Source organism: Pseudophryne corroboree, chromosome 7, assembly GCF_028390025.1.
Source record: "Pseudophryne corroboree isolate aPseCor3 chromosome 7, aPseCor3.hap2, whole genome shotgun sequence".
NCBI lineage: Eukaryota > Metazoa > Chordata > Amphibia > Anura > Myobatrachidae > Pseudophryne > Pseudophryne corroboree.
The window spans coordinates 186,216,291-186,239,988 of record NC_086450.1 but is presented as its reverse complement, the minus strand read 5'-3'; the positions used below and the strand labels follow the sequence as shown (position 1 = coordinate 186,239,988).

General features: G+C 48.1%; 1 protein-coding gene across 3 annotated transcripts in view; it reads right to left on the bottom strand.

Annotated features, from left to right (window-relative positions):
• TTLL4 (tubulin tyrosine ligase like 4) overlaps positions 1–23,698 on the bottom strand; it is a 286,952-nt gene that overhangs the window by 107,475 nt on the left and 155,779 nt on the right. For all 3 annotated transcript variants that reach the window (XM_063933874.1, XM_063933872.1, XM_063933873.1), the window contains exons 6-10: positions 21,241–21,351; positions 16,322–16,398; positions 16,030–16,224; positions 15,804–15,886; positions 14,571–14,699 (exon numbers count right to left, since the gene is read on the bottom strand). In XM_063933874.1, the coding sequence (XP_063789944.1) occupies positions 14,571–14,699; positions 15,804–15,886; positions 16,030–16,224; positions 16,322–16,398; positions 21,241–21,351 (595 nt within the window). The remainder of the gene's footprint in view (positions 1–14,570; positions 14,700–15,803; positions 15,887–16,029; positions 16,225–16,321; positions 16,399–21,240; positions 21,352–23,698) is intronic.

Here is a 23,698-nt window from a genome sequence, read left to right as displayed (position 1 = left end):
CTGCCCCCTCAGCGGCGGGCTTCTGTCCCGCGTCTTGTGTAAAAATAATGGCGGGGGCTCATGCATATATACAGTGCCCAACTGTATATATGCTGCTTTTGCCAAGAGGTACCCAATTGCTGCCCAGGGTGCCCCCCCCCCTGCACCCTACAGTGACCGGAGTGTGTGGGTATAGTGTGGGAGCAATGGCGCACAGCTGCAGTGCTGTGCGCTACCTCAAATTTAGACTGGAGTCTCCTGCCGCCGATTTCGAAGTCTTCTTGCTTCTCACGCCGGCTTCTGTCTTCTGGCTCTGCGAGGGGGACGGTGGCGCGGCTCCGGGATCGGACGACCAAGGGTGCGTTCCTGTGTACGATCCCTCTGGAGCCAATGGTGTCCAGTAGCCTAAGAAGCAGGACCTATCTTCTAGTGAGTAGGGCTGCTTCACTCCCCTCAGTCCCACGTAGCAGACAGTCTGTTGCCAGCAGATCTCTCTGAAAATAAAAAATCCTAACAAAATATTTTCTTTTTTAGCAAGCTCAGGAGAGCTCACTAAGGTGCACCCAGCTCGTCCGAGCACAGATTCAAACTGGAGGAGGGACATAGAGGGAGGAGCCAGTGCACACCAGTATCCTAATTCTTTCTTAAAGTGCCCTGTCATACATACACACACTTTTGTCAGGAACAGCAGAGTCCTCAGTGACGTTAATACGTCCTGAATATCTACAATCACGTACTGAACGCTCTTTGCCAATAGGGGATCTAATCAGGAAACATTATGGTTGAGATAGGAATCCGTATCCGTGTCGGTATCAGTGTGCAGTAACTGGGCAAAATAACATTTTTGCGACCCCGAGGGGCCTGAGGGAAAAGAAGCATAGTCCTGAACATCATATCCTCCCTAGATTTTCTCTACGTCTGTGTCCGGGACACAGATTGATATGAATCACATTATCATTCAAACTTTCACCCAGTCAGTTCTTAGTGGTGCCGACAGGGCCACCCCATCACATGTCTGCGTCCCTAATATAGCTTCCTCTTGGGAAAAACAGTCCATCACCGACATGTTGACCCACATGTACCAATTACCCACAGATACACCGGCTTAATGGGGACAGACCCACAGTAAATCTGTCAGAGGGACACAGTATTTTTCAGCTCACCACCCAGCGCCAAAAGTACAGAGTCTGGGAAATAATAAACTTTAGTGACAGACTTTTAGCGCTTTATATATTAATAACAAGCACCCCTATCGCTGCACCCCCCCCTGTTTTGCACCCTGATCTTGTCAGCAGTGAAGAAAGGACCAGCGTCTCTCTGAGGAGAGAATATGGCGCCGAGCAGTGTGCTGGTGAGGTGAGGAAGAAGCCCCGTCGTCGTAAATGGCGCGCTTCTGTCCCGCTCGGAAATAATTACACTGGTGGGGTTAGGACAGTGCCGAGGCACAAATATCCGCTTTTGCCAGCCTTTTGTGAGGATTTTATGCTGACCAGGGCGCCCCTTCCCCCGCACCGCCTGTGTTTGTGTGGGAGCATTGCGCGCAGCGTTCCGTTAGCTGCGCGGTACCTCAGAATGCCGTCAATGGAGAAGTCTAATTTTTTTCTGCTACTCACCTGTCTTCTGACTTCTAAGTCTGTAAGGGGGTGACGGCAGGCTGCGGGAGTGAGCATCTAGGCGTACCCAGCGATCATCACCCCCAGCGATCATCACCCTCAGGAGCTAATTGTGTCCTGTCAGCCAGAAGCAGAGCCATTGAACTCACTAGAAGTTGGTCATACTTCTCTTCCCTAAGTCCCACGAAGCAGGGAGACTGTTGCCAGCAGCCTCCCTGAAAATAAAAAACCTAACAAGTCTTTTCAGAGAAACTCAGTAGAGCTCCCCTGTAGTGCATCCAGTCTGCCTGGGCACAATTCTAAAACTTGAGTCTGGAGGAGGGGCATAGAGGGAGGAGCCAGTTCACACCCTGTGAAAGTCTTAAAGTGCCCATGTCTCCTGCGGATACAGTCTATACCCCATGGTTCTAATGGTGACCCCAGCATCCTCTAGGACAGGCTTGTCCAACCCGCGGGCTGCATGCGGCCCAGGTCGGCTAGTAATGCGGCCCAGTGCAATTTTTTATTTAAGAAATTCTATTCTAAAGTTTTCTAAAGTTTCAAGTTTGGGGAGCCAGCTGCACTAGACGCGGCTCTCTGTGCTTCCGGGATGCGGGCGCAGGCACATCGCGCGTGTGACGTCATGACGTCACACGCGTGCACCCGGCTAGAGAGAGCACGGAGCTGGAGGCGGGAGTCTCTGGCACCGGCGGCTAAACTAGCAAATCCTGGCTAAAAAAAAATAAGAATTTACTTACCGATAATTCTATTTCTCGGAGTCCGTAGTGGATGCTGGGGTTCCTGAAAGGACCATGGGGAATAGCGGCTCCGCAGGAGACAGGGCACAAAAAGTAAAGCTTTAGGATCAGGTGGTGTGCACTGGCTCCTCCCCCTATGACCCTCCTCCAAGCCAGTTAGATACTGTGCCCGGACGAGCGTACATAATAAGGAAGGATTTTGAATCCCGGGTAAGACTCATACCAGCCACACCAATCACACTGTACAACCTGTGATCTGAACCCAGTTAACAGTATGATAACAGCGGAGCCTCTGAAAAGATGGCTCACAACAATAATAACCCGATTTTTGTAACTATGTACAAGTATTGCAGATAATCCGCACTTGGGACGGGCGCCCAGCATCCACTACGGACTCCGAGAAATAGAATTATCGGTAAGTAAATTCTTATTTTCTCTATCGTCCTAGTGGATGCTGGGGTTCCTGAAAGGACCATGGGGATAATACCAAAGCTCCCAAACGGGCGGGAGAGTGCGGATGACTCTGCAGCACCGAATGAGAGAACTCCAGGTCCTCCTTAGCCAGGGTATCAAATTTGTAGGATTTTACAAACGTGTTTGCCCCTGACTAAATAACCGCTCGGCAAAGTTGTAAAAGCCGAGACCCCTCGGGCAGCCGCCCAAGATGAGCCCACCTTCCTTGTGGAATGGGCATTTACATATTTTGGCTGTGGCAGGCCTGCCACAGAATGTGCAAGCTGAATTGTATTACACATCCAACTAGCAATAGTCTGCTTAGAAGCAAAAGCACCCAGTTTGTTGGGTGCATACAGGATAACAGCAAGTCAGTTTTCCTGACTCCAGCCGTCCTGGAACATATTTTCAGGGCCCTGACAACATCTAGCAACTTGGAGTCCTCCAAGTCCCTAGTAGGTGCAAGGCACCACAATAAGCTGGTTCAGGTGAAACACTGACACCACCTTAGGGAGAGAACTGGGGACGAGTCCGCAGCTCTGCCCTGTCCGAATGGACAAACAGATATGGGCTTTTTTGAGAAAAAACCACCAATTTGACACTCGCCTGGTCCAGGCCAGGGCCAAGATCATGGTCACTTTTCATGTGAGATGCTTCAAATCCACAGATTTGACTGGTTTTAAACCAATGTGATTTGAGGAATCCCAGAACTACGTTGAGATCCCACAGTGCCACTGGAGGCACAAAAGGGGGTTGTATATGCAATACTCCCTTGACAAAATTCTGGACTTCAGGAACTGAAGCCAATTCTTTCTGGAAGAAAATCGATAGGGCCGAAATTTGAACCTTAATGGACCCCAATTTGAGGCCCATAGACACTCCTGTTTTCAGGAAATGCAGGAAACGACCGAGTTGAAATTTCTTTGTGGGGCCTTCCTGGCCTCACACCACGCAACATATTTTCGCCACATGTGGTGATAATGTTGTGCGGTCACCTCCTTTCTGGCTTTGACCAGGGTAGGAATGACCTCTTCCGGAATGCCTTTTTCCCTTAGGATCCGGCGTTCCACCGCCATGCCGACAAACGCAGCTGCGGTAAGTCTTGGAACAGACATGGTACTTGCTGAAGCAAGTCCCTTCTTAGCGGCAGAGGCCATAAAACCTCTGTAAGCATCTCTTGAAGTTCCGGGTACCAAGTCCTTCTTGGCCAATCCGGAGCCATGAGTATAGTTCTTACTCCTCTACGTCTTATAATTCTCAGCACCTTAGGTATGAGAAGCAGAGGAGGGAACACATACACCGACTGGTACACCCACGGTGTTACCAGAACGTCCACAGCTATTGCCTGAGGGTCTCTTGACCTGGCGCAATACCTGTCCCGTTTTTTGTTCAGACGGGACGCCATCATGTCCACCTTTGGTATTTCCCAACGGTTTACAATCATGTGGAAAAAAACTTCCCGATGAAGTTTCCACTCTCCCGGGTGGAGGTCGTGCCTGCTGAGGAAGTCTGCTTCCCAGTTTCCATTCCCGGGATGAAACACTGCTGACAGTGCTATCACATGATTTTCCGCCCAGCGAAAAGTCCTTGCAGTTTTTGCCATTGCCCTCCTGCTTCTTGTGTCGCCCTGTCTGTTTACGTGGGCGACTGCCGTGATGTTTTTCCCACTGGATCAATACCGGCTGACCTTGAAGCAGAGGTCTTGCTAAGCTTAGAGTATTATAAATTTACCCTTAGCTCCAGTATATTTATGTGGAGAAAAGTCTCCAGACTTGATCACACTCCCTGGAAATTTTTTCCTTGTGTGACTGCTCCCCAGCCTCTCGGGCTGGGCTCCGTGGTCACCAGCATCCAATCCTGAATGCCAAATCTGCGGCCCTCTAGAAGATGGGCACTCTATAACCACCACAGGAGAGACACCCTTGTCCTTGGATATAGGGTTATCCGCTGATGCATCTGAAGATGCGATCCGGACCATTTGTCCAGCAGATCCCACTGAAAAGTTCTTGCGTGAAATCTGCCGAATGGAATTGCTTCGTAGGAAGCCACCATTTTTACCAGGACCCTTGTGCAATGATGCACTGTTTTTAGGAGGTTCCTGACTAGCTCGGATAACTCCCTGGCTTTCTCTTCCGGGAGAAACACCTTTTTCTGGACTGTGTCCAGAATCATCCCTAGGCACAGCAGACGTGTCGTCGGGATCAGCTGCGATTTTGGAATATTTAGAATCCACCCGTGCTGTTGTAGCAGTATCCGAGATAGTGCTACTCCGACCTCCAACTGTTCCCTGGACTATGCCCTTATCAGGAGATCGTCCAAGTAAGGGATAATTAAGACGCCTTTTCTTCGAAGAAGAATCATCATTTCGGCCATTACCTTGGTAAAGACCCGGGGTGCCGTGGACAATCCAAACGGCAGCGTCTAAAACTGATAGTGACCGTTCTGCACCACGAACCTGAGGTACCCTTAGTGAGAAGGGCAAATTTGGGACATAGAGGTAAGCATCCCTGATGTCCCCGGACACTATATAGTCCCCTTCTTCCTGGTTCGTTATCACTGCTCTGAGTGACTCCATCTTGATTTGAACCTTTGTAAGTGTTCAAAAAATTTTTTTTAGAATAAGTCTCACCTAGCCTTCTGGCTTCAGTACCACAATATAGTGTGGAATAATACCCCTTTTCCTTGTAGTAGGAGGGGTAATTTAATTATCACCTGCTGGGAATACAGCTTGTGAATTTTTTCCCATACTGCCTCCTTGTCGGAGGGAGACCTTGGTAAAGCAGACTTCAGGAGCCTGCGAAGAGGAAACGTCTCTACATTCCAATCTGTACCCCTGGGATACTACTTGTAGGATCCAGGGGTCCTGTACGGTCTCAGCGCCATGCTGAGAACTTGTCAGAAGCGGTGGAGCGCTTCTGTTCCTGGGAATGGGCTGCCTGCTGCAGTCTTCTTCCCTTTCCTCTATCCCTGGGCAGATATGATCTTATAGGGACGAAAAGACTGAGGTTGAAAAGACGGTGTCTTTTTCTGCAGAGATGTGACTTAGGGTAAAAACGGTGGATTTTCCAGCAGTTGCCGTGGCCACCAGGTCCGATGGACCGACCCTAAAAAACTCCTCTTCCTTTATACGGCAATACACCTTTTTGCCGTTTGGAATCTGCATCACCTGACCACTGTCGTGTCCATAACATCTTCTGGCAGATATGGACATCGCATTTACTCTTGATGCCAGAGTGCAAATATCCCTCTGTGCATCTCGCATATATAGAAATGCATCCTTTAAATGCTCTATAGTCAATAAAATACTGTCCCTGTCAAGGGTATCAATATTTTTAGTCAGGGAATCCGACCAAGCCACCCCAGCTCTGCACATCCAGGCTGAGGCGATCGCTGGTCGCAGTATAACACCAGTATGTGTGTATATACTTTTTATGATATTTTCCAGCCTCCTGTCAGCTGGTCCTTGAGGACGGCCCTATCTATAGACGGTACCGCCACTTGTTTTGATAAGCGTGTGAGCGCCTTATCCACCCTAAGGGGTGTTTCCCAACGCGCCCTAACTTCTGGCGGGAAAGGGTATACCGCCCATAATTTTCTATCGGGGGGAACCCACGCATCATCACACACTTTATTTAATTTATCTGATTCAGGAAAAACTACTGTAGTTTTTTCACATCCCACATAATACCCTCTTTTGTGGTACTTGTAGTATCAGAAATATGTAACACCTCCTTCATTGCCTTTAACGTGTGGCCCTAATAAGGAATACGTTTGTTTATTCACCGTCGACACTGGATTCAGTGTCCCTGTCTGTCTGTGTCGACCGACTAAAGTAAACGGGCGTTTTAAAACCCCTGACGGTGTTTTTGAGACGTCTGGACCGGTACTAATTGTTTGTCGGCCGTCTCATGTCGTCAACCGACCTTGCAGCGTGTTGACATTATCACGTAATTCCCTAAATAAGCCATCCATTCCGGTGTCGACTCCCTAGAGAGTGACATCACCATTACAGGCAATTGCTCCGCCTCCTCACCAACATCGTCCTCATACATGTCGACACACACGTACCGACACACAGCACACACACAGGGAATGCTCTGATAGAGGACAGGACCCACTAGCCCTTTGGAGAGACAGAGGGAGAGTTTGCCAGCACACACCAAAAACGCTATAATTATATAGGGACAACCTTATATAAGTGTTTTCCCTTATAGCATCTGTTTTATATATTTCTCTATCGTCCTAGTGGATGCTGGGGTTCCTGAAAGGACCATGGGGAATAGCGGCTCCGCAGGAGACAGGGCACAAAAAGTAAAGCTTTTTCCGATCAGGTGGTGTGCACTGGCTCCTCCCCCTATGACCCTCCTCCAGACTCCAGTTAGATTTTTGTGCCCGGCCGAGAAGGGTGCAATCTAGGTGGCTCTCCTAAAGAGCTGCTTAGAAAAAGTTTAGCTAGGTTTTTTATTTTACAGTGATTCCTGCTGGCAACAGGATCACTGCAGCGAGGGACTGAGGGGAGAAGGAGTCAACTCACCTGCGTGCAGGATGGATTGGCTTCTTGGCTACTGGACATCAAGCTCCAGAGGGACGATCACGGGTACAGCCTGGATGGTCACCGGAGCCACGCCGCCGGCCCCCTTGCAGATGCTGAAGACAGAAGAGGTCCAGAATCGGCGGCTGAAGACTCCTGCAGTCTTCAAAAGGTAGCGCACAGCACTGCAGCTGTGCGCCATTTTCCTCTCAGCACACTTCACACGGCAGTCACTGAGGGTGCAGGGCGCTGGGAGGGGGGCGCCCTGGGAGGCAAAATGATTACCTATAAAGGCTAAAAATACCTCACATATAGCCCTAGAGGCTATATGGAGATATTTAACCCCTGCCTGATTTCTCTAAATAGCGAGAGACGAGCCCGCCAGAAAAGGGGCGGGGCCTATCTCCTCAGCACACGGCGCCATTTCCTCTCACAGTTCCGCTGGTCAGGACGGCTCCCAAGTCTCTCCCCTGCACTGCACTACAGAAACAGGGTAAAACAGAGAGGGGGGGGGCACATTTATGGCGATAATTTGATATAACAAAGCAGCTATAAGGGAGCACTTATTATAAGGCTATCCCTGATATATATATATATAGCGCTTTTGGTGTGTGCTGGCAAACTCTCCCTCTGTCTCCCCAAAGGGCTAGTGGGTCCTGTCTTCGTTAGGAGCATTCCCTGTGTGTCTGCTGTGTGTCGGCACGTGTGTGTCGACATGTATGAGGACGATATTGGTGTGGAGGCGGAGCAATTGCCAAATATGAGGATGTCACCCCCTAGGGAGTCGACACCGGAATGGATGCCTTTATTTTTGGAACTACGGGATAATGTCAACACGCTAAAGCAGTCGTTTGACGACATGAGGCGGCCGGACAATCAATTAGTGCCTGTCCAGGCGACTCAAACACCGTCAGGGGCTGTGAAACGCCCTTTGCCTCAGTCGGTCGACACAGACCCAGACACAGGCGATGACTCCAGTGGTGACGGTGACGAATCAACCGTATTTTCCAGTAGGGCCACACGTTATATGATTTTGGCAATGAAGGAGGCGTTACATTTAGCTGATACTACAGGTACCACTAAACAGGGTATTATGTGGGGTATGAAAAAACTTCCTATAGTTTTTCCTGAATCAGAAGAATTAAATGACGTGTGTAATGAAGCGTGGGTTGCCCCTGATAAAAAACTGATAATTTCAAAGAAATTATTGGCATTATACCCTTTCCCGCCAGAGGTTAGGGAGCGCTGGGAAACACCTCCTAGGGTGGACAAGGCGCTAACACGCTTATCTAAACAAGTGGCGTTACCCTCTCCTGAGACGGCCGCACTTAAAGATCCATCAGATAGGAGGATGGAAAATATCCAAAAAAGTATATACACACATGCAGGTGTTATACTACGACCAGCTGTAGCGACTGCCTGGATGGGCAGTGCTGGGGTAGTTTGGTCAGAGTCCCTGATTGAAAATATTGATACCCTGGACAGGGACAATATTTTACTGTCGTTAGAACAAATAAAGGATGCATTTCTTTATATGCGTGATGCACAGAGGGATATCTGCACACTGGCATCACGGGTAAGTGCTATGTCCATTTCGGCCAGAAGAGCTTTATGGACGCGACAGTGGTCAGGTGATGCGGATTCAAAACGGCATATGGAAGTTTTGCCGTATAAAGGGGAGGAGTTATTTGGAGTCGGTCTATCAGATTTGGTGGCCACGGCTACAGCCGGGAAATCCACCTTTCTACCTCAAGTCACTCCCCCACAGAAAAAGGCACCGACTTTTCAACCGCAGCCCTTTCGTTCCTTTAAAAATAAGAGAGCAAAGGGCTATTCATATCTGCCACGAGGCAAAGGTCGAGGGAAGAGACAGCAACACGCAGCTCCTTCCCAGGAACAGAAGCCCTCCCCGGCTTCTACAAAAGCCTCAGCATGACGCTGGGGCTTCTCAAGCGGACTCGGGGATGGTGGGCGGTCGTCTCAAAAATTACAGCGCGCAGTGGGCTCACTCGCAGGTAGATCCCTGGATCCTGCAGATAATATCTCAAGGGTACAGGTTGGAATTAGAGACGGATCCACCTCGCCGTTTCCTGAAGTCTGCTTTACCAACGTCCCCCTCCGAAAGGGAGACGGTTTTGGAAGCCATTCACAAGCTGTACGCTCAGCAGGTGATAGTCAAGGTACCTCTTCTACAACAAGGGAAGGGGTATTATTCCACTCTTTTTGTGGTACCGAAGCCGGATGGCTCGGTAAGGCCTATTCTAAATCTGAAGTCCTTGAACCTGTACATACAGAAGTTCAAGTTCAAAATGGAGTCACTCAGAGCAGTGATAGCGAACCTGGAAGAGGGGGACTTTATGGTATCCTTGGACATCAAGGATGCGTATCTCCACGTTCCAATTTACCCCTCACACCAGGGGTACCTCAGGTTCGTTGTACAAAACTGTCACTATCAGTTTCAGACGCTGCCGTTCGGATTGTCCACGGCACCTCGGATCTTTACAAAGGTAATGGCCGAGATGATGATTCTTCTTCGAAGAAAAGGCGTATTAATTATCCCATACTTGGACGATCTCCTAATACGGGCGAGGTCCAGAGAACAGCTAGAGATGGGATTAGCACTGTCTCAAGAAGTGCTAAAACAGCACGGGTGGATTCTGAATATTCCAAAATCCCAGTTAATGCCGACAACTCGTCTGCTGTTCCTAGGGATGATTCTGGACACGGTTCAGAAAAAGGTTTTTCTCCCGGAGGAAAAAGCCAAGGAGTTATCCGAGCTTGTCAGGAACCTCCTAAAACCAGGAAAGGTGTCTGTACATCAATGCACAAGAGTCCTGGGAAAAATGGTGGCTTCTTACGAAGCAATTCCATTCGGCAGATTCCACGCAAGAATTTTCCAAAGGGATCTGTTGGACAAATGGTCAGGGTCGCATCTTCAGATGCACCTACGGATAACCCTGTCTCCAAGGACAAGGGTGTCTCTTCTGTGGTGGTTGCAGAGTCCTCATCTATTGGAGGGCCGCAGATTCGGCATACAGGATTGGATCCTGGTGACCACGGACGCCAGCCTGAGAGGCTGGGGAGCAGTCACACAAGGAAGAAACTTCCAGGGAGTATGGACGAGCCTGGAAACGTCTCTTCACATAAACATTCTGGAACTAAGAGCAATATACAATGCTCTAAGCCAGGCAGAACCTCTGCTTCAGGGAAAACCGGTGTTGATCCAGTCGGACAACATCACGGCAGTCGCCCATGTGAACAGACAGGGCGGCACAAGAAGCAGGAGTGCAATGGCAGAAGCTGCAAGGATTCTTCGCTGGGCGGAGAATCATGTGATAGCGCTATCAGCAGTGTTCATCCCGGGAGTGGACAACTGGGAAGCAGACTTCCTCAGCAGACACGATCTTCACCCGGGAGAGTGGGGACTTCATCCAGAAGTCTTCCACATGCTGGTAACCCGTTGGGAAAGACCAATGGTGGACATGATGGCGTCTCGCCTCAACAAAAAACTGGACAGGTATTGCGCCAGGTCAAGAGATCCGCAGGCAATAGCTGTGGACGCGCTGGTAACGCCTTGGGTGTACCAGTCGGTGTATGTGTTTCCTCCTCTGCCTCTCATACCAAAAGTATTGAGAATTATACGGCAAAGAGGCGTAAGAACGATACTAGTGGTTCCGGATTGGCCAAGAAGGACTTGGTACCCGGAACTTCAAGAGATGATCACGGAAGATCCGTGGCCTCTACCTCTAAGGAGGGACTTGCTTCAGCAGGGTCCCTGTCTGTTTCAAGACTTACCGCGGCTGCGTTTGACGGCATGGCGGTTGAACGCCGGATCCTAATGGAAAAAGGCATGCCGGAAGAAGTCATTCCTACTTTGATTAAAGCAAGGAAAGAAGTAACCGTGCAACATTATCACCGAATTTGGCGAAAATATGTTGCGTGGTGCGAAGATCGGAGTGCTCCGACGGAGGAATTTCAACTGGGTCGATTCCTACATTTCCTGCAATCAGGATTGTCTATGGGTCTCAAATTGGGATCTATTAAGGTTCAAATTTCGGCCCTGTCGATTTTCTTTCAAAAAGAATTGGCTTCAGTCCCTGAAGTCCAGACCTTTGTGAAGGGAGTGCTGCATATACAGCCTCCTGTGGTGCCTCCAGTGGCACCGTGGGATCTCAATGTAGTTTTGGATTTTCTAAAATCTCATTGGTTTGAACCACTAAATAAGGTGGATTTGAAATATCTCACTTGGAAAGTGACCATGCTTCTAGCCCTGGCTTCTGCCAGGAGAGTGTCAGAATTGGCAGCTTTATCTTACAAAAGCCCATATCTGATTTTCCATTCGGACAGGGCAGAACTGCGGACTCGTCCGCATTTTCTCCCTAAGGTGGTGTCAGCATTTCATCTGAACCAGCCTATTGTAGTGCCTGCGGCTACAAGTGACTTGGAGGACTCCAAGTTACTGGACGATGTCAGAGCATTAAAAATATATATTGCAAGAACAGCTGGAGTCAGAAAATCTGACTCGTTGTTTATATTGTATGCACCCAACAAGATGGGTGCTCCTGCGTCTAAGCAGACGATTGCTCGTTGGATCTGTAGCACAATCCAACTGGCACATTCTGTGGCAGGCCTGCCACAGCCTAAATCTATAAAGGCCCACTCCACAAGGAAGGTGGGCTCATCTTGGGCGGCTGCCCGAGGGGTCTCGGCATTACAACTTTGCCGAGCAGCTACGTGGTCAGGGGAGAACACGTTTGTAAAATTTTACAAATTTGATACTCTGGCTAAGGAGGACCTGGAGTTCTCTCATTCGGTGCTGCAGAGTCATCCGCACTCTCCCGCCCGTTTGGGAGCTTTGGTATAATCCCCATGGTCCTTTCAGGAACCCCAGCATCCACTAGGACGATAGAGAAAATAAGATTTTACTTACCGATAAATCTATTTCTCGGAGTCCGTAGTGGATGCTGGGCGCCCATCCCAAGTGCGGATTATCTGCATAAATTGTACATAGTTATTGTTAACTTATTCGGGTTATTGTTGTTGGAAGCCATCTTTCAGAGGCTCCGCTGTTATCATACTGTTAACTGGGTTTAGATCACAAGTTGTACGGTGTGATTGGTGTGGCTGGTATGAGTCTTACCCGGGATTCAAAATCCTCCCTTATTGTGTACGCTCGTCCGGGCACAGTACCTAACTGGAGTCTGGAGGAGGGTCATAGGGGGAGGAGCCAGTGCACACCACCTGATCTGAAAAAGCTTTACTTTTTGTGCCCTGTCTCCTGCGGAGCCGCTATTCCCCATGGTCCTTTCAGGAACCCCAGCATCCACTACGGACTCCGAGAAATAGATTTATCGGTAAGTAAAATCTTATTTTCTAACGCCAAATTAGTGCCCCCCCTCTCTGTTTTAACCCTGTTTCTGTAGTGCAGTGCAGGGGAGAGCCTGGGAGCCTTCCCTCCAGCCTTTCTGTGAGGGAAAATGGCGCTGTGTGCTGAGGAGATAGGCCCCGCCCCTTTTTCGGCGGCCTCGTCTCCCGCTTTTAACGGATTCTGGCAGGGGTTAAATATCTCCATATAGCCTCCGGAGGCTATATGTGAGGTATTTTTAGCCAAAATAGGTTTTCATTTGCCTCCCAGGGCGCCCCCCTCCCAGCGCCCTGCACCCTCAGTGACTGCCGTGTGAAGTGTGCTGAGAGGAAAATGGCGCACAGCTGCAGTGCTGTGCGCTACCTTTAGAAGACTGAGGAGTCTTCTGCCGCCGATTCTGGACCTCTTCTTACTTCAGCATCTGCAAGGGGGCCGGCGGCAAGGCTCCGGTGACCATCCAGGCTGTACCTGTGATCGTCCCTCTGGAGCTGATGTCCAGTAGCCAAGAAGCCAATCCATCCTGCACGCAGGTGAGTTCACTTCTTCTCCCCTAAGTCCCTCGTTGCAGTGATCCTGTTGCCAGCAGGACTCACTGTAAAATAAAAAACCTAAGCTAAACTTTTCTAAGCAGCTCTTTAGGAGAGCCACCTAGATTGCACCCTTCTCGGCCGGGCACAAAAATCTAACTGGCTTGGAGGAGGGTCATAGGGGGAGGAGCCAGTGCACACCACCTGATCCTAAAGCTTTACTTTTTGTGCCCTGTCTCCTGCGGAGCCGCTATTCCCCATGGTCCTTTCAGGAACCCCAGCATCCACTAGGACGATAGAGAAAGTAGGTGCGTGCTGCGGGCGGCTACCGGTACATGGTGTCCTTGCCAAACCCCCTTCCTTTCACTCCATACAAGACTGGGCAACACTTCAGGCTCTACGAGAGGACTTCCCCCTTCTGAAATAAAAGCATTCAGGCCATCAGCTGCAAGGCACAATTCTCTGTAAGGGAGTCCGGGCAGGAGGGGCAGACCAGGGCTTAACATTTCAAATGTAGTTTTTTTCTCTTTACAATAAGCACAAATCTTTATTGAATGTTTAAGAGTTTTTCTTATGTTAATGAACAAAAGACTCAGCTGGTTTCATTTCTATTAAGTAAACTTGTTACATTCATTGAGAAAATAGCAGTGGTCTCCCCTAGTGAAACCGTATACGTTGAAGGGAGAGAGGAAAAAAAACAAACAAAATAGCAGTCCCGACTGGAATATAAATGTGTGTCCTCTTTTGCCCTTTCCAATCCCCTACTGCAGCCTCTCCTGTTTCTCTGTGGTTTGTCCTATAAATAATGTGATTTTATTTGTTTTCAGCCTTTAACTGCGCATCTTCCTGCACAACCTGTCCCGTAAGGCCTGCCACCTACAGAATTGTATTTTAAAAGCCTCAAACATCACTGTATATTAAGTAGTGATGTGCACCGGAAATTTTTCGGGTTTTGTGTTTTGGATTCGGTTCTGGTGGCTGAGAAACAATGTCAAACATCTCACTAACTTCATTTCCAAGTAAGTTTAATATGTTAACTATGTTTTATATGTTTTTTTTGGATCAGGTATCGTTACTGTTATTTTATTTTATGTGCGGCCCAAACCAAATTTTCATCTTCTAATGTGGCCCAGGGAAGGTGAAAGGTTGGACACCCCTGCTCTAGGACGTATGAGAAAAGCAATTTGCTTCCAGGTGGTAGTCTGGGTTCTTTTAAGAAATTCTACATAGAGACTCTAATAGCTGAGCTACTAAACACAAGGTTTTAGTGTCTCTAAGAGGAAAAAATAAAAATTATACATACATAGCATGATACTGTAATTTGTGGAAAAAATAAAAAAATAAAAAATAAAATGAGACCCATACTTGCAGCTAGCAAATCGCACCAGGCCATCAGTAAACAGGTACACTCTGAGAGGGTCATACGACGTCACGTAAACATAAATTCGCAAATCAAACTTGCTCCCACTGATGAGGTAGGGTTTGTGCAGGTATCTGGAGGAAGAGATTATCCAGACTGAATTATTCTCCATAATACTGTGTAAATGCTATTAGTTCAGGTTGTGCAATACAGAATAATCTAAACTGACCATTAACCTTACATTGGCAACAGTGTAACTACATTGCCTTGGTCAGCTGCTCTGCCCTGTAACATATTTTTCTCACCAATATAACGAAAGTATGGACCAAAAGTCTGCACACTCCACCTTCTTAAAAAGGGGTGGTATTCATGTGACCGCCGGTCAGCTGACCGACAGTCACATGACCTCCTCCACCAGCCCGACGGGTCACTGTCCCGATGGTCGGCATGCCGACCAACAGGGACTATTTCCACTCGTGGGTGTCCACGACACCCATAGAGTGGGAATAGAACCCGTGGGAGCCCGCAGCGTGGCGAGCGCAGCGAGCCTGCAAGGGGCTTGCTGCACTCGCCCCTCCCCGCCGGGATCCCGGCGTCGGTAAGCTGCCGGGATCCCGGCGTCGGTAAGCTGACCGGCGGTCAGGAGAACGCCGGTCAGCCGTACTACACCCCTTAAAAAGAAGTGGTGAGAACATGAATGGTACTTAATATTCATTAGGTTAGAAATGCTTAGGTTTCTTATAAAAGCGTAATATAAAACACTATGGGGTAAATTTGTCATCCACTGTTATGGAGGAGAAGCGGTATCAGTGCACGCTATACCTCTTCTCCCCCATGTATTAATGTGCTGCTATATACCCCTGTCCATATCAGCACTGCTATCTATAAAATAACACGCCATTATGCATTGGCAATGTATGAACAGTCAGCAGCTGCTGATGACCTATCTCCACAGCAGGGACAGAGCCGTCTCTGGTTGTGGTGTGTGTCGGCTACGGACTGCAGCATGTGTGATCTTGTGCAAGTAGGGAGACGCCGCACATCGCTGTGTGCTCAGGGGGGCCATCGCCAGAGGTGGGAGAGTTTCCACTCCACCGCTTCGGGAGACAAGGTGTTAATACATCTTGTCGATGTCCCTTCCTACTTCGCCTCTTTAATGATCCGTGCCGCTATAATACATTTACCCCTATGCCTGAAAGGTAACCCATGACTATGAAGCCTGGACATGCAACCATTACCTCTGTACCAGCAACGGCCTCTTCTTTGGAAGCTGGCTCCATTTGTGTATAACCTGGATCCCCATTCCTCTGGCCGACGCTGGCTGAAGACACAAGGCAAGGTGAATGAGCCACAGATGACAATAGGAACTGTTAATTCTAGTGCATCTATGCACAGAATGTTTTTGCTATGCAAGACAATGAGACATCTACCACTGGGTCAGCCTCTAAATGATGCAATCCTTACCGGCTTTACAATCCATTTCTGTCGTGTCCCACCCTCCTCCCAGGCTTTCCTCAGCAGCTTAATGTCTTGAGACAGAACAAACGACTGGGGGAAGAAGTTAAACTCTTTCCTTCCAAAGCGAGCCTGCATCTTTGACAGGTTTCTCCACAGGCGATCTTTCCTGCCAATCTGAAAGGACCCCGGGAAATGATTCAGCTGGCCCAGGGAGAGAAAGAACAAAACAGTCAGCAACTGACAACAGTATTTTACCTCAAATCTGATAAACCACACACTATCAAAGCAAAAGGATTACCTTCTGGTAGGCTCTGATAGTTTTGAAGGCTGTAGACTTCATGTGATGACCCCAGCAACCTAACCAATCATGATTTTCTGCAAGAAATGCAATCACTAAATCAAAGCTGAAAGAAAAGAAAAACCAACTCCCACCCAAAATACCCAGGTCACAAAAACTTAAGGTCATGCCAAAACCAGTCCAGTAGTCTAACTGCCCACTATAGGATTTGTGTCAATTTATTATATACATATTATCTGCCAAGCTACAGAGTTTTTCCAGCAGCAGTTAAGTTGGGTACACACTTGTGCGTTGGCCAAACATACCGATGGTCCGGCCGAATTCCTTTAGGCCCGGATCAGCCGGTATTGGCCGTACACATCAGAAGGACGGAATGACATACTGCATCATTCCATCCTTCATTTGCATAGCACTAGGTCTCTAGCTATGTCTTGCGTCGGTTGGAAGAAGTTGCTAGTGATCTGCGAGAGCTTGCAATCACGGGTACACACTGCCCGATGTCGGCGATTTGTCGTACAGACACTGAAAATCGTGCAGACATTGTACTAGTGTAAAAAGGTGAAAAACCTGTTTTTAAACTTGTCCACAAAGTTTTTATTCGCATAGAAAAAAAAAAAAAAAAGAAGTTTTTCAAACATTGGAACATCATTCACTAGCAAAATATCACTACCATCGATCCAGATAACGGTGATTGGGGAGAGATGTAAAAGGGGGGGGGGGGGGAACAAGACGTTGAGCTGCTCTGTCACCGCTGGCCATAGTGATTTGGACAAGGAGGGGTCCAGAGACGCAGCTGTGGGGTTTTTTTTTTTTTTAAATGCTGGCAGGAGGGGTGACGCTGGGCTGCCTGCCTGATCTCTGCTGGCTGCAGTGATCGGAACAAGAGGAGGTAGATGGAGGGAGGGCAGAGCTGCGCTGGTTAGCTTAACTTATGGCATAATCACTGCACACAGTGATAGAGACAGAGGGAGGGTCGGTTTCCGCCGGGTGGGAGAAATGCTGCAGGGCTGCCTGATGACTGTATTCAGCAGTGACCGGGATACACTGGGGCAGCCCAGCCTGGTGTGGTCGCATTTGATGCGACCATGCCAGGCAAGTGGTTAATGTGCTCAATGTGATGTCCTGAGCATTTCCTTGGCTGTTCAGTTGCTAAGGCAACTCAATTACCTAACCAGTCTAATGTGAAAGCAAACCAGGCTCTGCAGGAGACTTCAGATTGCTTTATAAACAGGCAGGGAGCCAAAGAAACCCACTTTTTTTAACAGTAAAATTTGTAGCCATGCTGTGGGATACTGAACCCAACGCTAACCTGCTTGCTTCATGCATATTGACTCCTGCATGGACACTGACATTTCTTTAGAAGGTATATTGCTTGGATATTGACCCTGCTTACACAAACAGCTTGGACTTTCAGCCTGGATGCTAACAACTGCCTGGACTTGTGCCGGGCATGGACTGACTTAGCTCACATCTGTCCTGGTCTTGGCACGGTAATATACAGTCTGCTGAATGTACAAATTGGACACCTATTGCTTTGTATGTTATAATGAATAGGGGAGCTGCTCTATTTATCAGTTTGCTACATTGCCTCTTATTCTCCAATGTATAAATCTTACATCAACGTCAGAGCTTTTAGGAGCCTCTACCATTATGGGGTATATGCAATTGCGGTCGAATTCCCGAAATTGTCGAATTTCGGGTCATTTTCGGCCAAAAAAAAAAAATCGCCTATGCAATTCAGTGCTTTCCGACCAAAAAACGGACTTTCAAAATTCGACTTTTTGAAATTCGACTTTTTGCAAATTCGACTTTTCTGCAATGATACAAGTGCTGCAATTCGACCAAAGCATATTCAATTCAAGTTTGGAAATTCGACAGCAGTGCTTTTAGACAGCAAATTCGTCATTTTCAATCCGCCACACTTTGGAGGGTGAAAACAAATAAAAAAAATTTAAACATGTTTTTTTTTGTGTTTTTTTGGGGGGGAATAGCAGATCTATTTATATTAGAAGGGATTAGGTACTTTTTTTTTTTTTTTTTTGGAGGCACAAATATTATTTATATATTTTTTAAAATATTATTTTTATTTTTTATTTTTTTTATGCTGGAACGGTGAAATCATAAAAAAAAATGGCGTGGGGTCCCCCCTCCAAAGCATAACCAGCCTCGGGCTCTTCGAGCTGGTCCTGGTTCTAAAAATGCAGGGGAAAAATTGGCCAGGGATCCCCCGTATTTTTAAAACCAGCACCGGGCTCTGCGCCTGGTGCCAAAAATACGGGGGACAAAAAGAGTAGGGGTCCCCCGTATTTTTAACACCAGCATCGGGCTCCACTAGCTGGACAGATAATGCCACAGCCGGTGGTCACTTTTATGCCGTGCCCTGCGGCCGTGGCATTAAATATCCAACTAGTCACCCCTGGCCGGGGTACCCTGGGGGAGTGGGGACCCCTTCAATCAAGGGGTCCCCCCCCCCCCAGCCACCCAAGGGCCAGGGGTGAAGCCCGAGGCTGTCCCCCCCCCATCCAATGGGCTGCGGATGGGGGGCCTGATAGCCTTTTGTGATAATAAAAAGATATTGTTTTTTCCAGTAGTACTACAAGTCCCAGCAAGCCTCCCCCGCAAGCTGGTACTTGGAGAACCACAAGTACCAGCATGCGGGAGAAAAACGGGCCCGCTGGTACCTGTAGTACTACTGGGAAAAAAATACCCAAATAAAAACAGGACACACACACCGTCGACAGTAAAACTTTATTTCATACGTCGACACACACATACTTACCTATGTTCACACGCCGACATCGGTCCTCTTCTCCATGTAGAATCCACGGATACCTGAAAAGAAAAGATCAATATACTCACCTCAGCCATGGTCCAGAGATAAATCCACGTACTTGGCAAAAAAACAAACCGAACACCCGCTCCATGCCGGACTGAAAGGGGTCCCATGCTGACACATGGGACACCTTTCCACGAATGAGACCTGTCAGTGACAGCTGTCACAGAAAGGTCTCTAAGCCAATCAGGAAGCGCAACTTCGTTGCGCTCACCTGATTGGCTGTGCGCTGTCTGTACTGTGACAGCACATCGCAAAGCCGCTCCATTACTTTCAATGGTGGGAACTTAGCGGCTAGCGGTAAGGTCACCCGCCGGTCAGCGGCTGACCGGCGGGTGACCCCACCGCTACCCGCAAAGTTCCCACCATTGAAAGTAATGGAGCGGCTTTGCGATGTGCTGTCACAGTACAGACAGCGCACAGCCAATCAGGTGAGCGCCACGGAAGTAGCGCTTCCTGATTGGCTGAAGGGACGTCAGTGACAGGAGTCACGTGATGTCCCGGCATTCGGGAGAAAGGGGTCTGATGTGAAAGCATTGGACCCCTTTCTAGTCCGGTATGGAGCGGGTTTTTGCGTTTTTTTTTTTTTTTTTTAAACAAGTACGTGGATTTTACTCTCTGGACGTGGATTTATCTCTGGACGCTGGAAGGTGAGTATAATTTTTTCACAGGTACCCTCGGATCGTCGGAGACCGTGGCAGTCGGCGTGTCAACATAGGTAAGTATGTGTGTGTCGGTAGTGTGTAATAAAGTTTTACTATCAAGGTGTGTGTGTCCTGTTTTTATTTGGGTATTTTTTTCCCAGTAGTACTACAGGTACCAGCGGACCCGTTTTTCTCCCGCATGCTGGTACTTGTGGTTCTCCAAGTACCAGCTTGCGGGGGAGGCTTGCTGGGACTTGTAGTACTGCTGGAAAAAACAATATCTTTTTATTATCACAAAAGGCTATCAGCCCCCCCATCCGCAGCCCATTGGATGGGGGGGGGACAGCCTCGGGCTTCACCCCTGGCCTTGGGTGGCTGGGGGGGGGGACCCCTTGATTGAAGGGGTCCCCACTCCCCCAGGGTACCCCGGCCAGGGGTGACTAGTTGGATATTTAATGCCACGGCCGCAGGGCACGGCATAAAAGTGACCCCCGGTTGTGGCATTATCTGTCCAGCTAGTGGAGCCCGATGCTGGTGTTAAAAATACGGGGGACCCCTACTCTTTTTGTCCCCCATATTTTTGGCACCAGCACCAGGCGCAGAGCCCGGTGCTGGTTTTAAAAATACGGGGGATCCCTGGCCAATTTTTCCCCTGCATTTTTAGAACCAGGACCAGCTCGATGAGCCCGAGGCTGGTTATGCTTTGGAGGGGGGACCCCACGCCATTTTTTTTCCGGGTTTTTCACGTTTTTTTACCGTTTTTTAAAATCGCGGCAAAATCCGCCAAATCGGCCGATTTTCGCCCGCGACTCTGGCGAATCCGTTTTTCATTGAATATGGTGAATTCCGGAAGCCACCTTCCGGGATTCACCTGTCGAATTGAGTCGAATTAAAAAACGGCGAAAATTGCCGCGAATTCGACCGCAATTGCATATACCCCTATGTGTTAAGTGATAGAAATAAGCACCAGTGAGAAAACCACGCTCCATGGGAAAGAGGACTGCTATAAAGGGAAGACAAGCATTGATTGTTCTAGGAGAGACTCATTCTAGTTTCTCATGGCCACCACCACACTGGTCTCTGTCAAAACGTGACCATTATATCTTCAGTACAAGCTATTGAGTGCACAGATTTTTAAAACACTTTAACCAAGCCTAATCATTAACAGGTCTTTATTAAAGAATGGAGACACTGGTGAAATCTCACAGGTAACTGTAGAAAGCGAGGTATCAGCAAGTGGATTCCAGCTTTTAAATACAGCTTACAAGCAGCTTAATAACGCTTTTTTTATTTTTTTTAAACCAGATATTAGCTGCAAGGAAAACGGAGTGAATACTGGGTCACTTATGTCAGTCTCTCCAAACGTAGCCCAATAGAGAGACTCCTCTCTTTATGGAATATAGACCTGTTATAAATCACTCCATTTCTGTTACAATACTCACTTTTGGTGACACGGAAGTGAGACCTTGCAATAGTTTGTTTTACTATATTTGGGGTCACAGTGCTCATTTTCCATTTCATCAGCTTTCGTTGTGTCCAAGGCAGCAGCTCAACTAGAAACAAAACCAAGATTTTGTAAAGAGAAAACAGGCCCTTCATTGTACGCAGAGTAAAAAGTGTAACATTGGTTTTATACAGTATACAATGCACACCTCCCAACATGACCCATTCCATGAGGGACAAAATGGTTTGCTCCTGGACTTAGTAAACCACTATAAGATAATATTCTTTTCCCAGTATTGGGCGCTGAATGAAAAAAAACACATTTTATATATATATTTTATAATGTATGTTCATATGAACATACATTATAAAATTGATAAAAGATCCGCAGTGAGTAGAAATAGCAAATAATTTCATTGTTAAATAAGATTTTACTCACTGGTAAATCTATTTCTCGTAGTCCGTAGTGGATGCTGGGAACTCCGTAAGGACCATGGGGAATAGACGGGCTCCGCAGGAGACTGGGCACTCTAAAAGAAAGATTAGGTACTATCTGGTGTGCACTGGCTCCTCCCACCATGACCCTCCTCCAGACCTCAGTTAGGATACTGTGCCCGGAAGAGCTGACACAATAAGGAAGGATTTTGAATCCCGGGTAAGACTCATACCAGCCACACCGTATAACTCGTGATACTATACCCAGTTAACAGTATGAAATATAACTGAGCCTCTCAACAGATGGCTCAACAATAACCCTTAGTTAGGCAATAACTACATACAAGTATTGCAGACAATCCGCACTTGGGATGGGCGCCCAGCATCCACTACGGACTACGAGAAATAGATTTACCAGTGAGTAAAATCTTATTTTCTCTGACGTCCTAGTGGATGCTGGGAACTCCGTAAGGACCATGGGGATTATACCAAAGCTCCCAAACGGGCGGGAGAGTGCGGATGACTCTGCAGCACCGAATGAGAGAACTCAAGGTCCTCCTCAGCCAGGGTATCAAATTTGTAGAATTTAGCAAACGTGTTTGCCCCTGACCAAGTTGCAGCTCGGCAAAGTTGTAAAGCCGAGACCCCTCGGGCAGCCGCCCAAGATGAGCCCACTTTCCTCGTGGAATGGGCTTTTACTGATTTAGGATGCGGCAATCCAGGCGCAGAATGCTCCAGCTGAATAGTGCTACAAAATCAGCGAGCAATAGTCTGCTTAGAAGCAGGAGCACCTATTTTGTTGGGTGCCTACAGGATAAAAAGCGAGTCAGTTTTCCTGACTCCAGCCGTCCTGGAAATATAAATTTTTAAGGCCCTGACTACGTCCAGTAACTTGGAATCTTCCAAGTCCCTAGTAGCCGCAGGCACTACAATAGGTTGGTTCAAGTGAAAAGCTGATACCACCTTAGGGAGAAACTGGGGACGAGTCCTCAATTCTGCCCTATCCATATGGAAAATCAGATAAGGGCTTTTACATGACAAAGCCGCCAATTCTGACACACGCCTGGCCGAAGCCAAGGCCAATAACATGACCACTTTCCACGTGAGATATTTCAAATCCACAGTTTTAAGTGGCTCAAACCAATGTGATTTTAGGAAACTCAATACCACGTTGAGATCCCAAGGTGCCACAGGAGGCACAAAAGGGGGCTGAATATGTAGCACTCCCTTTACAAATGTCTGAACTCCAGGCAGTGAAGCCAGTTCTTTCTGGAAGAAAATCGACAGAGCCGAAATCTGGACCTTAATGGAACCCAAGTTTAGGCCCATAGTCACTCCTGACTGTAGGAAGTGCAGAAAACGACCCAGCTGAAATTCCTCTGTTGGGGCCTTCCTGGCCTCACACCACGCAACATATTTTCGCCAAATACGGTGATAATGGTTTGCGGTTACTTCTTTCCTGGCTTTTATCAGCGTAGGAATGACTTCCTCCGGAATGCCCTTTTCCTTTAGGATCCGGAATTCAACCACCATGCCGTCAAACGCAGCCGCGGTAAGTCTTGGAACAGACAGGGCCCCTGCTGTAGCAGATCCTGTCTGAGCGGTAGAGGCCATGGGTCCTCAGATATCATTTCTTGAAGTTCTGGGTACCAAGCTCTTCTTGGCCCATCCGGAACCACGAATATCGTTCTTACTCCTCGTTTTCTTATTATTCTCAGTACCTTTGGTATGAGAGGCAGAGGAGGGAATACATAAACCGACTGGTACACCCACGGTGCCACTAGAGCGTCCACAGCTATTGCCTGAGGGTCCCTTGACCTGGCGCAATATCTAGTTTTTTGTTTAGGCGGGACGCCATCATGTCCACCTGTGGCCTTTCCCAACGGTTTACGAACAGTTGGAAGACTTCTGGATGAAGTCCCCACTCTCCCGGGTGTAGGTCGTGTCTGCTGAGGAAGTCTGCTTCCCAGTTGTCCACTCCCGGAATGAACACTGCTGACAGTGCTAAGACGTGATTTTCCG